Source organism: Zeus faber (assembly GCF_960531495.2).
Source record: "Zeus faber genome assembly, chromosome: 8".
Classification (NCBI taxonomy): Eukaryota; Metazoa; Chordata; class Actinopteri; order Zeiformes; family Zeidae; genus Zeus; species Zeus faber.
In genome coordinates, this window is record NC_137195.1 from 12,740,329 (window position 1) to 12,753,393 (window position 13,065).

A 13,065-nucleotide genomic window follows, 5' to 3' on the forward strand; every position below is an offset into this window, starting at 1 on the left:
AGGGTTACTGCCCACAGAAACACACACACGCACACACACACACGCACACACACACACACACACAAACACACAAACACCGGCAAGAACGTCTCTGCTCGTCTGGTCTGTTTAATCCGTCTAATGAGGAAATGACATTTAGCAGAGATCTGCTTCCGCCTCTGTCGCACAGAACGTCTGCTGGAGAGCGTAGGTGGTGTGGCCGGTCCCATTTACGATAACGGACGAGGAGAACAACAAAGCAGCATTTGGAGAATACCTACAATATTCTCCTCATCTCATCCCTTTTTCCTTCACACTTGCTGAGGCGTTATTAAACCCCCAAACGTGCTCTCAGCTTGCTATCTCAGGTCAATAACGATGCTGGGAGACAACACAAATACTGATATACAGTATATATATATATATATATATATATATATATAGAGAGAGAGAGAGAGAGAGAGAGAAAGAGAGAGAGAGAGAGAGAGAGAGAGATCTGGTTTCTAGTTAAAGGTACACCGTATGGCAGGGGCTGGGGCAGTGAGCCTCTAATCAATACCCTGAGAAAGTGCCGTTTTCTCCAGTTGCGATCCAGGCTGATTATCTTTCAGTCGTAGTCCACAGCACTGTCTTCTGCTGCTCCGTCTCCCTGCTTCCTAAGCACCTACCAAGATTATTATTATTATGATTATTATGATTATTATTATTATTATTGTTATTATTATTATTATTATTATTATCTACCAATATAGAAGAAATCAGTGAGCGTGCGTGTGTGTGTGTATGTGTGTGTGTGTGTGTGTGTGTGTGTGTGGGTGTGTGTGTGTGTGTGTGTGCGTGCGTGCATGTGTGTGTGTGCGTGCAAGGGCTTATTCTACGAATATGCACGTCTGCGTGGAATTCCGTAAAATAGCTAAAAAAGCTGGGAGCGTGCAGGGGGGGTAAACAGAACACGTATTTAGTAAGTACACCTCTTGGCTTCTCTTCAGAACTCTCACCACCACCCACATTACAGGACATGGTCGACAATGTTTGAATATTCGGAGACGGAAACAAGGGCTTAAGAAAGGGGCACGCGACTCCATAAATGGTCTATGGATAAATAAAATGACATGAATACACGACTGCACTAGAGATTTGTCACAGCTGGGATGTTACTGAAGGATTAAGTTGTAATGTAATGAAGTGGGAGGAGTGGCAGCAGTGATAGTAGTTTGTAGTAGTAGAAGTAGGTGGCGTGCGCACATGTGTGTGAGTGCGTGCTCCACACCTGGTTACGATGGCTCTTCATGCATAAGGACTTAAGGCAACGATATAAGAAGCAAATCTAACTTTTAAATAAGGTAAATAAGGTTAAAAAAAACAACAAAAAAACAACACAATCTCCATCTTTATAATAAAGCTTTTTTTTTTTTTTTATCGGGAGCTACGTTGCTCGGGTTATGATTTAAATTAAGCTGCAAGGAATTCAGTGGAAAAGTGGTGCTTTCTTATCAAGCGATAAGAAAACAACTTACCTCTTTTTAATCTTTTTATTTTTTTTTTCAATTCCGCGTTGCGAGGGACGATCGGGGCGGTGACGTCATGCCGGTGGCGTCTGTGCCGTCCGCGCTGTCTGTACTGTGTTGTGTCGTCAAGGCCACCGGGGTGATGCCGTGGACAGCGGGGACCCACTGGGGCGGAGGAGACGAGGAGGAGCTCTGCGCCTCCACCACGTCGCGCTTCGCCGAAGGGTGGAACTTTGCGCCGTTCTGTGTCGCCGAACTGGCGATGGTCTTGGTTTTACCTTTCGCTTCGCTTGGATATTCTTATGGCATTTATTTTTTTAGGCTTTGTTTTCTTTTGTTGAATTTGTTATTGTTTTATATTTTATTTTGATTATTTGATTATTTTATTGATATATATATATATATATATTATGATTTCGATTCATTTTGAGAATTCTCAGATCAAAGTCCAAAATTGTGAGGAATACAATATGAAAACACGAAATCACAATTGATGAATTGATTAATTATTCATTAATTAATCTCAGATCTCAAATAATATCTCTCACATGACATTCTTTACTTTCGTATGGCCCCTAATGCGACACGCCACACGCATGACCATGGAATCAACCGTTTTACATCCGTTTTTCTGTGAGCCGCGGCATTAAGAAGGTTGTTTTCGACCCCGGGTTTAATTCAACGAGACACAAAACAGCAAATTGCGCCAGGCCGCTTTCATTCCTAGTGCCTTTCAGTTCTGTGCTGTGGCGCTCCCCAGGCGGTGTAACAGCGCCATGACACCCGACACACCCGTTACCTCTTGGCTTCAAGGTCACAACGTCTGACAGTCGAACCCAAAGTGATCAATTTTCAAAGCCGTTTGATTTTGAGGTTTTCGTCAAAACTATCGTTTCCAGAGCATTTTTGGTCACTGTGTAGTCTAGATTTGAAAGTATATCTGTTTTAAAGCAAATGAACAAGGACAATTGAAACTGACAATACAGAGTTGTAGGCGCAATAAAAAAAAAAAAACAGACGTGGATTTTTTTTTTTCTTTAAACTTGTGGCTCAGGTTTGTGTTCATACAAACATATTCAAAAGCAAATTACATGTAAAAAGAAAAATCAATAAAGTGAAATATTATTTGTCACATTCACATAAGATAACAACGGCCCCTTCTTCAATCACAATTTCATATCGTTTTTCACATTCTAGTATGATTTAGAAACTGTTTTGCCTGAAACAATAACACCATGTAATTACGGGAGTGATTCACCCAGCGGACCCAGGTGGATGACAGCCACGGAGGAGGCCCTGGGCGGAGCACAACAACAATCAGTAAAGAAACAAACGAGAGTCATCAGTGCGGTATCTTTTGCTGAATAATTTGTGCTTGTGTGCGCGTGCCTTCAGTGTCCGAATTATTTGCTTCTTTCAACGAGTGGAATGTTAAAAAAATGAAAAATAAATGCCGTTACAGGGCCAACCCTATCCCTCCGTATCCGTCCCTGATCTCCTCCCGGGAAATACGACATAAAGAGGGACGGATAATGTGAGACACACACACACACACACACACACAAACACACGCACACGTCCATCCTCCTGTCGTGTTCCTTCTAGAAAACACGATGCTCCAGGGGTGAGGTATTTTAAAAGAGCTCAATGTCGCCCTCCTTCTCTTAATTTCATTTTCAGTTTCCTTCTAATTCGTGACCTCTAAGTTGGCATTGCACAGACTAAAGGAATCTTTATTAACATCATGTGCGCAGACTTATGTCCCGAGATTTTGCATTTCAGAGGTGGGAGACAGATGACACAGGTCAATTACCTCCTTTTTTTTTCAATCATGAATCATCCATTTTTTGTTGTTGTTGTTGTACGTATTTTAACACGTGACCACATGACTTTAATGCGAGAGAAGAAGCAGACTCGCACAAAGCCGTACGCATATTTGGCCTGCACAGGGGTCCCGAGCGCCACACAGTCTCTCCACCCTTACAGCTCCGCTCCGGTCTCGTCGTGTTGCTCCGTCGCTGAGGTGTGAACGCGCCTCCAGCGTTTCCCGGACAGCTCCGTCGGCTCAGACTAGAATCGAGACATCTTCTCTCCATTTCCCACGGCGGTTTGGGGCTTGCCGTCCTCGGTGAAGACGGAAGGGATGGACTCTGGGGTGGGGTCCGGGTCGGGCAGTTGCCAGTCGATGAAGAGAAGGTAGGTCATGGTACCGACAACTCCTCCTATCATGGGGGCCACCAGCGGTACCCAGAACCAGTAATTGTAACACCTGAGGAACACGTAGCCAGAGGGAGAGGAGAAAATCGCATGGTTTATGGATATACTGTTGGGTGTGTCATTCCACAGCCCTCTAAAAATCCCTTATCAGTTTTTATTTAAACACTCAGTGTGAAGCATTATCTCAACTAATGTTAACTTGTGTTATATTATGTTATCTTATCTTATCTTATCTTATCTTAAAGAAAAAAACCCACTTAAGAAGGTCAAAGGCTGCAGCAGGGATTTCAAGATCTCAAAAGGTGCAATAAGTTTGAATGGTGTATATCTTCCAGGACTATATCAAACATCTGCCCTAATACTTGGACTGTAAAAAAAAAAAAAAATAAAATAATTGAACAGAATCTGCTTTTTGTCCCTGGAATATTTAACCGTTTGTATTTCTATTTTACAAATGTGATGTTGACCTGTGAGCTGATTCTGTCCATGCTGACCTTATTTTTGTCAAACCCTCTTACGTGCATAGTTTGTTTTCCACGTGGGCGGCATGTATTTGTTATACGTACGTGAACACCTCGGCGCCCCAGCCTGCGGTCAGCGTGAAGAGGCGCGGTCCCAGGTCTCGTGCCGGATTTATTGCGGCTCCACAGTTCGCTGACATGGAAATGGAGATTCCCAGGACGATCACTGCTACGATTGGTGGGATCAGCCCCGCGGGAGCCGGGGTGTTCCTCTCTTCTCCCAAAGCCAGGATGGTTAGCATCAGCATGGCGGTGCCTACAACCTGACGACATATATTAGGAATCATTTTCATTTAATAACCTCAAGACACTGTGTGGTTTGGGGACGGTGTGGCGAGCAGCCACGTCTGACTCTGGCTCTAGGTGGTTGGGATCAGGGTGGCTGCATACCTGTTACTTGTTGGTTGGTCTAAGGAGTAACAGGTTAAAGCCCCCATTCCCACACACACTCAGGATAGGAGCCCGTGTCATGAGATGTTCTACCTGCTCCTGGGCTAATTCCAGCTACCCCGCTCTCTACAATAAACTGGTGTTTACAATCCCCCGTCGTCTGTGTCTCTGTGCCGTAGGGCCCTGAAAACGCCACTCGGAGGGCGTGTGGTGGCGAAACTGCCGCACACTGACTTTGCACCTTGAATACGTGAAATTCTGAAAACTGACCTGGTCCAGGAAAGTTCTGCTGAGAGAGATGTATTCGGAAGGATATGTGGCAAAAATGGAGGCGGTCTCATTCTGACCATATACAGTCAGAACACCTCCACTAAACTCCATTATAGCATCTGAAAGAGAAATAGTAGATAATAATAGATTTAACAAACGCATAAATACTTTCTAGGTGGAAATGGATATGCTGTCTAGGTACGTTTGTCTCGTGCATGTGGGTATGGAGGTCTTGCTGACTGACCGTAGTAGACCACATAGACCAGGGCAGATGCCATGTACGCCCCCAGCAGCTGCGAGAGGGCGTAGGGCAGCAGCCTCGTCCAGGGGGTCTGACGTAGTATGCAGAAACTGAGCGTCACCGCCGGGTTCAGATGAGCCCCTACAACCAGAATGAGACGGATCAGGATCTGGATAAGATCCAAATGCCTTTCCTAGACACTACAGCCTACCGTGAATGAAAAGCATGTAGAGATGCATGTATGTACTCATAGCACTTTGGAAGGTCTTTGAATCAAACAGTCCACACACTTAGAGTCCATGGAGGGAAAACAGCTTGGACAGTCCTCTGCCCTCTTTCACAAATGGAATGAATCTATATGGCGTATATAATATGCAGTAATTCTCCTCGATTTTGAACTGTCATTATCAATCGTGTTTGGGAACTTGAGAGTGTAAGCACAAGCTAATCAGTATGGAGATTTAATACAATAAAGCTTCGTATGCAGCATGCATACATACCGAAAACATACCAGTTATATTGCTCTGAATATAACTGCTGAATTATATTGACAAATAATACCGAATATAATGGTAAATATTACAAAAAACAAAAGAACAACAATTGTTTCAATTACATGAAGTGACGACAAAACAAGAGCTAATACTTTTGATCAAGACATAATTTATTAAATGATTATGACATCATTGTTAAGGTATGCTTAGAGCAGTATTGTAGCATGACACAGTGACACGGCCTTTGAATGAATAAATGACTGGCAGAAAGGGCGATCGGAAGACTGAATATTATTGAGTGTATTCATAAAGGTGTTTTAGGCAGAGGGACGGTTTGTAGGTGAAAGGTCGTTCGTTACCAGTGATTCCTTTGGTGAGGTACATGGCGGCCATCACCCCCACGGAGAAGGCCATGTTGACCGAGAGGAACTGGCCTTTGGTCTCTCTGCTGGTCTTCACCTGAGCTGCTGCCGCGCAACCGAACAGCTGAATCCAGAGGAGGAGGAGGAGGAGAAGGAGGAGGAGGAGAAAATGGATGACAGAGGGGAGCAGATACAACTTAATGATACGGGAACAACAGCAGGACATCAGGTTCTAGGAACAATCCAGTGGAAAATACATTTATTCTTAGTATTTTACTAGCAAGGGTCACTTTTGTGCCTGACTGTACGGACAGGTATTTTGAATGCAAACATAATTGCGTATATTATAAATGCTCATTAATTATGATTTGCGGGGGGGGGGGGTCCAGCGGAGTAAATTTTTTTGTTCAAACTCTGCAGCTTCACAGAGTCCAATTGCCAAATCATGTGAATAAATGTCAGTATTTCCATCTGGTCTCTCCTTATTGAACTCTAATAAAACTGCAACCTTCATATCTCAACAGCCCTAATAACATCATATGATTTCCCAGGAAGCCACGGGGCTATCGCCGAACAACCCCTCTAGATTCCACATCCGGAGCGTGTGCTGCATGTGCAATCCAAACCGGAGCCACTTACCAGTAATACGAAGGTCCCGAGGAACTCGGCCATGCACTCCCGCACCAGGGCGCTCCTCACCTTCAGCTTCACCATCCCTGTAGGGTTCATTTGGAACCGACCGTCACCCCTGCCCGAGCTTAGGAATCCCCTCCCTCCCTCCCTCCGCCAGAAGACACAAAGAAGAAGGCGATAAAAAGAAGCGATGCCGTCTCGTTGCCAATCAAATACACTTGTTGGTCACTTCCACAGCGCGGTGTCTTCCGTCTCCTGGGTTCTGGGGTCGTTGCTGGCTCACACTTATCTAACGTAAATACAGTTCATCGCTCATTTATGAAGATTGCCTCGTACAGAGAGCACAATCTTTCCCCCAAGATCTTGCTCTTAATTGACTAAGAAGCCATAAACGGAGAACCTTTAGTGTGAACGGTGATAAGGAAAAGTGTCAGGAAGACCTTAATCTTAAATAAAAAATAAATCTTGCGGCACAAACTTCCAACACGGATGGAGACTCTTTGGCGACTCCCGTTTGGGCATCTTCTTCCACCCTAGGAGCCTCCCTGGAAGGATGGTGATGGCTGCTACGCGTCCTCCTCACGCCCGGATAATTCCCTATTAACGATCTGACGACAAGACTTCCTTCATCGCACGACGCGCTTTATAGACTTTGAACATCATAAACGTCAACCTTCTGCTGGATCAGCTGGAGGCGACATCAGCGGAGGAAGATTGTGAAGAAGGAATTTTTGTATACAGCACACGAGCGGTCGCTCCCATTGAGAGAGATACCGTAGCACTATAAAAAAAAATGTAAAAAGCCCCAAAAGAAGCAAAAAGTCAAAAAATTATAAAGAAATTAGAAATCTGAATCATGAAATCATGAAAAAAAAAAAACAGAATAGCAAAATGAGAAATCCTAATCAGTAGCAACGGAATCAATATTGGACTTATGACCTTGATAATCAATCTATTAAATAAATAATCGAAGATAAACGGTACCAGGGCATTTTCATAGTAAAGCATTTAAATCAATCAGGATGTATTACCGTAGAACGCTTATTACAAAGACTATGCTGCAGCCAATCTCTTGTGCTCGGTGCCCATCAGGTGGACTCTAATCAGCCACCGGGGGTCTTATCAGTATTATCCTGACATTTATTAACAGCGTAGTCACATAAGCAGTCCACAGTGAGGAGATGGAAAACGAGGCAGAAACTGATCGGGCCTCATGTCACCCCAGCCCTCGTACTAACCTCTGGAACAGGCCGGCGTTATGTAACCGCGGTGATTACCTAATAAGATAAGCTCTGTCGGATAGGAACTGTGTACCCATAGCCGACATTCTTATCCCAAAGCACATGAATTGATGAGATAATATTAGAAAATGCGGAGCGCCGCCAGATGATCGAACACACAGAGTCTTTGGATCCTTGCAGGTGAAGCCACACCGACGGTGTTTCTCTGCTGTTTGTAAAAATCAAAAAATGTAAAATCATCTCTTGATGGTAAATCTTATCGCATTTGTGCTCAGGGGGGATATCGCCTATCTCCATTCAGGAATGTAAAGGTCTGTTTCATTCTACCCCCTTGCGCAGATTGACTGTGTTGTTGTATAGATTAAAAAAAAAAAAAAAGTTTGTTTAAATTAGAATTTATTCAAAAGAAACATAAACTGACTGAATCCAGAGGATTATAATTAGCTTCTGTTTTTATTTACAATAAACCACACATTTGTGAGAACATTCCATAAATCTTGCATACATACTGTAGCTACCATACAAAAAAAAACAAAAAAAAAACAAACGTTAATAAGCGATACCATCTGTGATACTGAGGTAGATATTAGATACCATAGTAGAGCTGACTCGGAAAAGATTAACTTTTTAATAAATTCTCTCGGGTCATTCTTCAGTGCTTTGTAATTATATTATATTATATTATATTATATTATATTATATTATATTATATCACATTATTCCTTGCTCCCCTTCCTTCCTTCTTCCCTTTTTTCTTCCCTCTATGAATTATATAGATCGAGAGAGAGAATAAAGAAAGACGTTTAAATAGTCACGCAAATTCTTATGCAGCACCATCTACACCACTTGACCTCAAGTCTTTTTGTCATTATCGTTCATGTCCGCAGCATTTCTGTTGTCCTCCATCACGTCTGGAGCGGTTTGCGTGGACGGTGCAGCACCACGTCCACAGGCCCGGGGGGAAGCCCCCTAATCAGAGTCCAGGCTTCCAGGCGTCTCATTCCCACTGTGCTCTTGCCTTGGACCTCCAGCAGCTGGTCACCAGGACACACCTGACTCACTGGACCTCCTGGAAGCAGGGCGGTAACAGGGAAGAAGTTTTGTCGTGAGCAAACGCAAATAATGATCGTTGGGATTTAATGGGTTGAGTTCATCTTCGCCTCTCACCCTGAAAGATCTTCTGTACGCTGAGTGGTCTGTCCCCCAAACTGGAGCCCGCTCCGCCCTCCAGGCTGAAACCGAGATCCCTGCTTTGCTTCTCTAGCCGCACACACACACACTGGCCTGAGAGGAGCGCAAACACAGGGAAAAAGATATGAAGGTGTCAATTGCCGCTGGAGGTATTTCAGGTTCCTCCCAGCTTCGATGACACGCAGGTTGAGCCAGTCGGAGATTCTCCCTCCTTACCCGTGTGAGCGGAAGGAGGCTGTGCTACACCTTGGCCGTTCGTTCCAGCTCCTCGCATTGAGGAAGCGCTGGCTCCTCCTCCTCCTCCTCCTCCTCCTCCTCTCCTCAGGACCACCACTCCCATCCCACGGGCCTTTGTCCTCCTCAGTGTCCTGAGGGCCTCCCAGTGTCCGCAGCTGCTGAGCGCAGTGCCGTTGATGGACAGGACCTGGTCCCCTTCCTGTATGGAGCCCTCCTGTGCCGCTACGCCAGAGGGAAACACCTTGTGGACCTGCGAGGACAAAAAAAACCCCAAAAAGATTGATAAATAAAGACGCTGTCTTCAAGGCTCGGACTACATCATCACGTGGACATGGACGTTTGTCCTCACAGTGATCGGCTTGTTCTGGTCCACACCTCCCGCCACGCTGAAGCCCAGTCCCACTCCCACTTCCTTGTGGAGGACCACCACTTCCACATCGCTATAGGTCTTCGACAAGAAAAAGCAAAAAAGAGTACGGGGAATTGATGTAATTTGTGGAATTTAATGAAGTGTATCTCCTTGCTTGTTGAAATCAGATCTTCCAGAATTTCATTGAAAAACCCTATATTTTTTTTTATGAAGCAATATTCACTGGTACCTGCAAAGTGCTGTCGTCCAGGCCTCTGACGTCCTCCAGCAGCCGGTCCAGCTCCTCGCTGGGCATCACGGACACATGGGACAAGGCCGAGACATCCGAGCTCAGGGAGGCCGAGCGCCGACCGAGCGACCACTCATCAAAGTTGTTCTCCGTCTCGTATTCGACTCCACCAAAGTTACATAGGTCTGCAAGACTGGGCGGTAGAGGAAAACATGCTTGTTTTTTTTTACACTCCAATATATTACTTGAGACTGTAGAAAAAATGTGACTCAGACTCAGACTTGTGGTTACAAAGATGAAAATAGGCCCCATTTTAGGTGCATCCCTCAGAGAAACAATAGTAAAAATTGTTTAGCTGGAATTACAGTAATTAGGTTCACTTTGTGTAGGGCAGTTGTTCACCACTGAATTAAAAAAACAACAACCTTTTGACACGTTTCCCTCTCTTTACATCTCCATCTTAAATCTAACGACTATCTCATTATGAATTCAAAAAGGAGTTTCTGTCAGACAACATATTTGAGGGATTTTACATTTCCCAGCCGGTGTCTGGGTGACTCACCTGACGCTGAAGCTCCTGCGGTCTGACTGGCTCATGTTGCTGGTGATGGTCACTGAGGACTCGGCGGAGTCTGAGTCGTAGTTGGAATCTTCATCTCTCTCTGTGCCGTCGTCGTCATCATCATCACTCCAGCCCTCGATCTTCTGGTTCAAACTGGCAACCCAAGCGTCCAGGGCTTCGTCCCTGTTTCCTCCTTTGTGATTCGTGGCCAGTGGAGGGACCAGGGCGGTGATGCTCGTGGGGGTTCCTCTCTCCGGCGTGGGATCTGCGTGCCCGGTGTTTGCCGCGGCCCTGCTATGCTCAGACACCGGGTGGCTGGAGAGAAAGGGCGAGTTGTGAGGGGTGTTGGTCGGAGTTCTGTCCCCGTCACTAACAGGGGACGAAGTACCAGAGTTTGATCTTTTCTGGACCTCGCAAAGTTCCGGACCATGTAACGATTTCTTGGAGGCGTCATTGTAATCTAAAGAGAGCAGATCGACACCGTCGCTGGCCTCTCTCACGGGACTGGTGGCTCTACAGAAGTCAGTCTCATCTATGAACAGGTTCCGTGGACTCCGATCTTCAACTTCTCTGATCGGAGCGAATTCTTGGTTATTCCAAGGAAATTCACCTAAAGCACTCCTGTTCTGACCCACGGTGTCCCCCTCTCCTTCTTTCTCATCGACGCCACCGGCTGCGATCTTGATGTGCGTTCCAACCTCATCCACCGATGCAGGCTTCAGGTTTGATTCTCGGAGCGGTCTTTGGTCCTCATCCGGCCCCTCGTCTGTCCAGCTCTTCATGACACCTCCGGTCATACTCCCTCCCTCTCCTGTCTTATTATGGGCTCTCTCTTCTTCATTGAATCCCGCCCACCTTTCTCTCAGACCAGCCAATGCCCTTCCCGATCGACTGTTTTGTGCCCCTTCATAAACCCGGTTGAGCTGTGTTGGCACTGAGAAGGCTCGCCTGGGCAAGAGAGCCCATCCCGTTGCCGCGCCCTGCGCTCTCTGAGTCAGAGCCTCATACTGATGGATTTTGTTCTTCACGCTGGCTGCGGAGGCGATAACCACTTTCTCCGGGACTATCCTCCTCTCCATGGTCTTTAAGGTGATTTTCTGTGTGCTCGACTCAAACACATCCCCAGTGGGCGTGGTACTCCCTTCGTCTTCTCCTTTCTTTTTCTCTTCCCTTTTCATATCATAAGTCTGCCTTTCTCTATATTTTTCTGCATCTGTCGACCGCTCTGTTTTCTTGATCGCCTCTTTTGTCGTGCTCGTCATATCCCCGCCGCGACCTTCGTCCTCCCCATCCTTGTTTTTACTTTCGCCGGGTCTTTCCTTGGCACTCCCGGGTTGATCTTTGAAGGCAGCGGAGGTTTCCTCCTCGAGCAGAGTATGTGCATGAAAGCCGATACCTTTTTCTGCCGCCGTAGCAGATCTGATCTGAACTGCTAAGGTTGACTTGGGCCTCCCTCTGTTGAGGGACTTGGTGCCCATCTCCAGAACCGTTCTGTTCCACTGAACATCACCCTCCTCTGGGGGCCTGCTCGGGATTTTTCCCTGCAATGGAGCGCTGTCCTCGGTAAAGGTTGGCAATGTAGGCACTGAGGTTAGAGGATTCACTGGATTTGCAAAGCTTTTTGCACCGGTAGGTGGTAAGCAGGTGGCTGTCTTACTGTTTGGCTGTGAATTTGAGTCGTTTCTCTCACCCTTGGAATATCGTCTGGGGAAAGTTCCCCCTGCTTTACCATCGTATAACAGTCCGCTCCACTCTGCTGCAGAGGAGTCAGAGTCAGTGGTTGGTCTTTCACCTTTTTCCAATGTGTCTTGTGCCTTTGCTTCCAACAGAGGCCAGTCTCCCACAGGAGCAGAGAGACGCTTAGTCTTCATAGATTCCTCCATTTTGCTTGACCCACTGGGCCCATAGAGTTTCTCTATCCTCTCCCAGATAGTCTGGCCAGCTTTTGGTCCAATTGAAGGAGCTGAATCCCTGATTTCTGATCCGGAAAAAGACTTGGGCCTCAACCTGGAGGGGAGAGATTGACCCCAAGCGGCACTCTCCAGAGTCTGCCGTGAGCGACGCAGTCTTGGCCCTAAAATCTTTGAGCAAAAGCCATCCACTTCATCCTCTCCACACACGCTCCCCGCGGTAGAATTGAAGGCCTTGATCCTGGACATAACTCTGCTCTCATAGGCCGCAACTCCATCTCTGTGCTCTGTCCCTCTCCTCTCCAAACTCTCGGACCTTTGAGGAGTAAGCCCTGGTTTGTTAGCTGCAGGTGTCCCGACCCCGGCGGGGTCCTGATCAGGGCTGGTCGCTCTTCCTCTCAAGTCTAAACTTTTACTCCTACTGGACAGGTTGTGCCTTCTCCACTCGACCCTGCCCCGTTCCCGAGCGGGCGCGTCCAATCTTCCGCTTCTTTCACTGCTGGACTCGAGGATCTCTTTGCCCGCTGAGTCATTCTGCTTCAGCTGGTCAGATCCGGCGTCTGAGGATGGCTTATTCTGATTTCCACAAATGATTTGATGCTCCTTGCTCGTACCAGGTTTCCTCTGAGTGAGATGGGTGCACTGAACTTCGTAATTATGCCTGTCTCCTTCTGCAAAGTCCTCAAGCCTCGGCCTCCTCAGACCTGGCC

General features: G+C 46.3%; 1 protein-coding gene across 1 annotated transcript; it reads right to left on the reverse strand.

Moving 5' to 3' along the window:
- Positions 1–3,557: 3,557 nt before the first annotated feature.
- Positions 3,558–6,696, reverse strand: aqp10a (aquaporin 10a; the record flags this gene model as incomplete). Its single annotated transcript, XM_080004740.1, has 6 exons — positions 3,558–3,756; positions 4,271–4,488; positions 4,886–5,004; positions 5,130–5,267; positions 5,980–6,106; positions 6,622–6,696. 6 exons carry the CDS (start codon positions 6,694–6,696, stop codon positions 3,558–3,560), a joined length of 876 nt encoding a protein of 291 aa, XP_079860866.1.
- Positions 6,697–13,065: the final 6,369 nt, after the last annotated feature.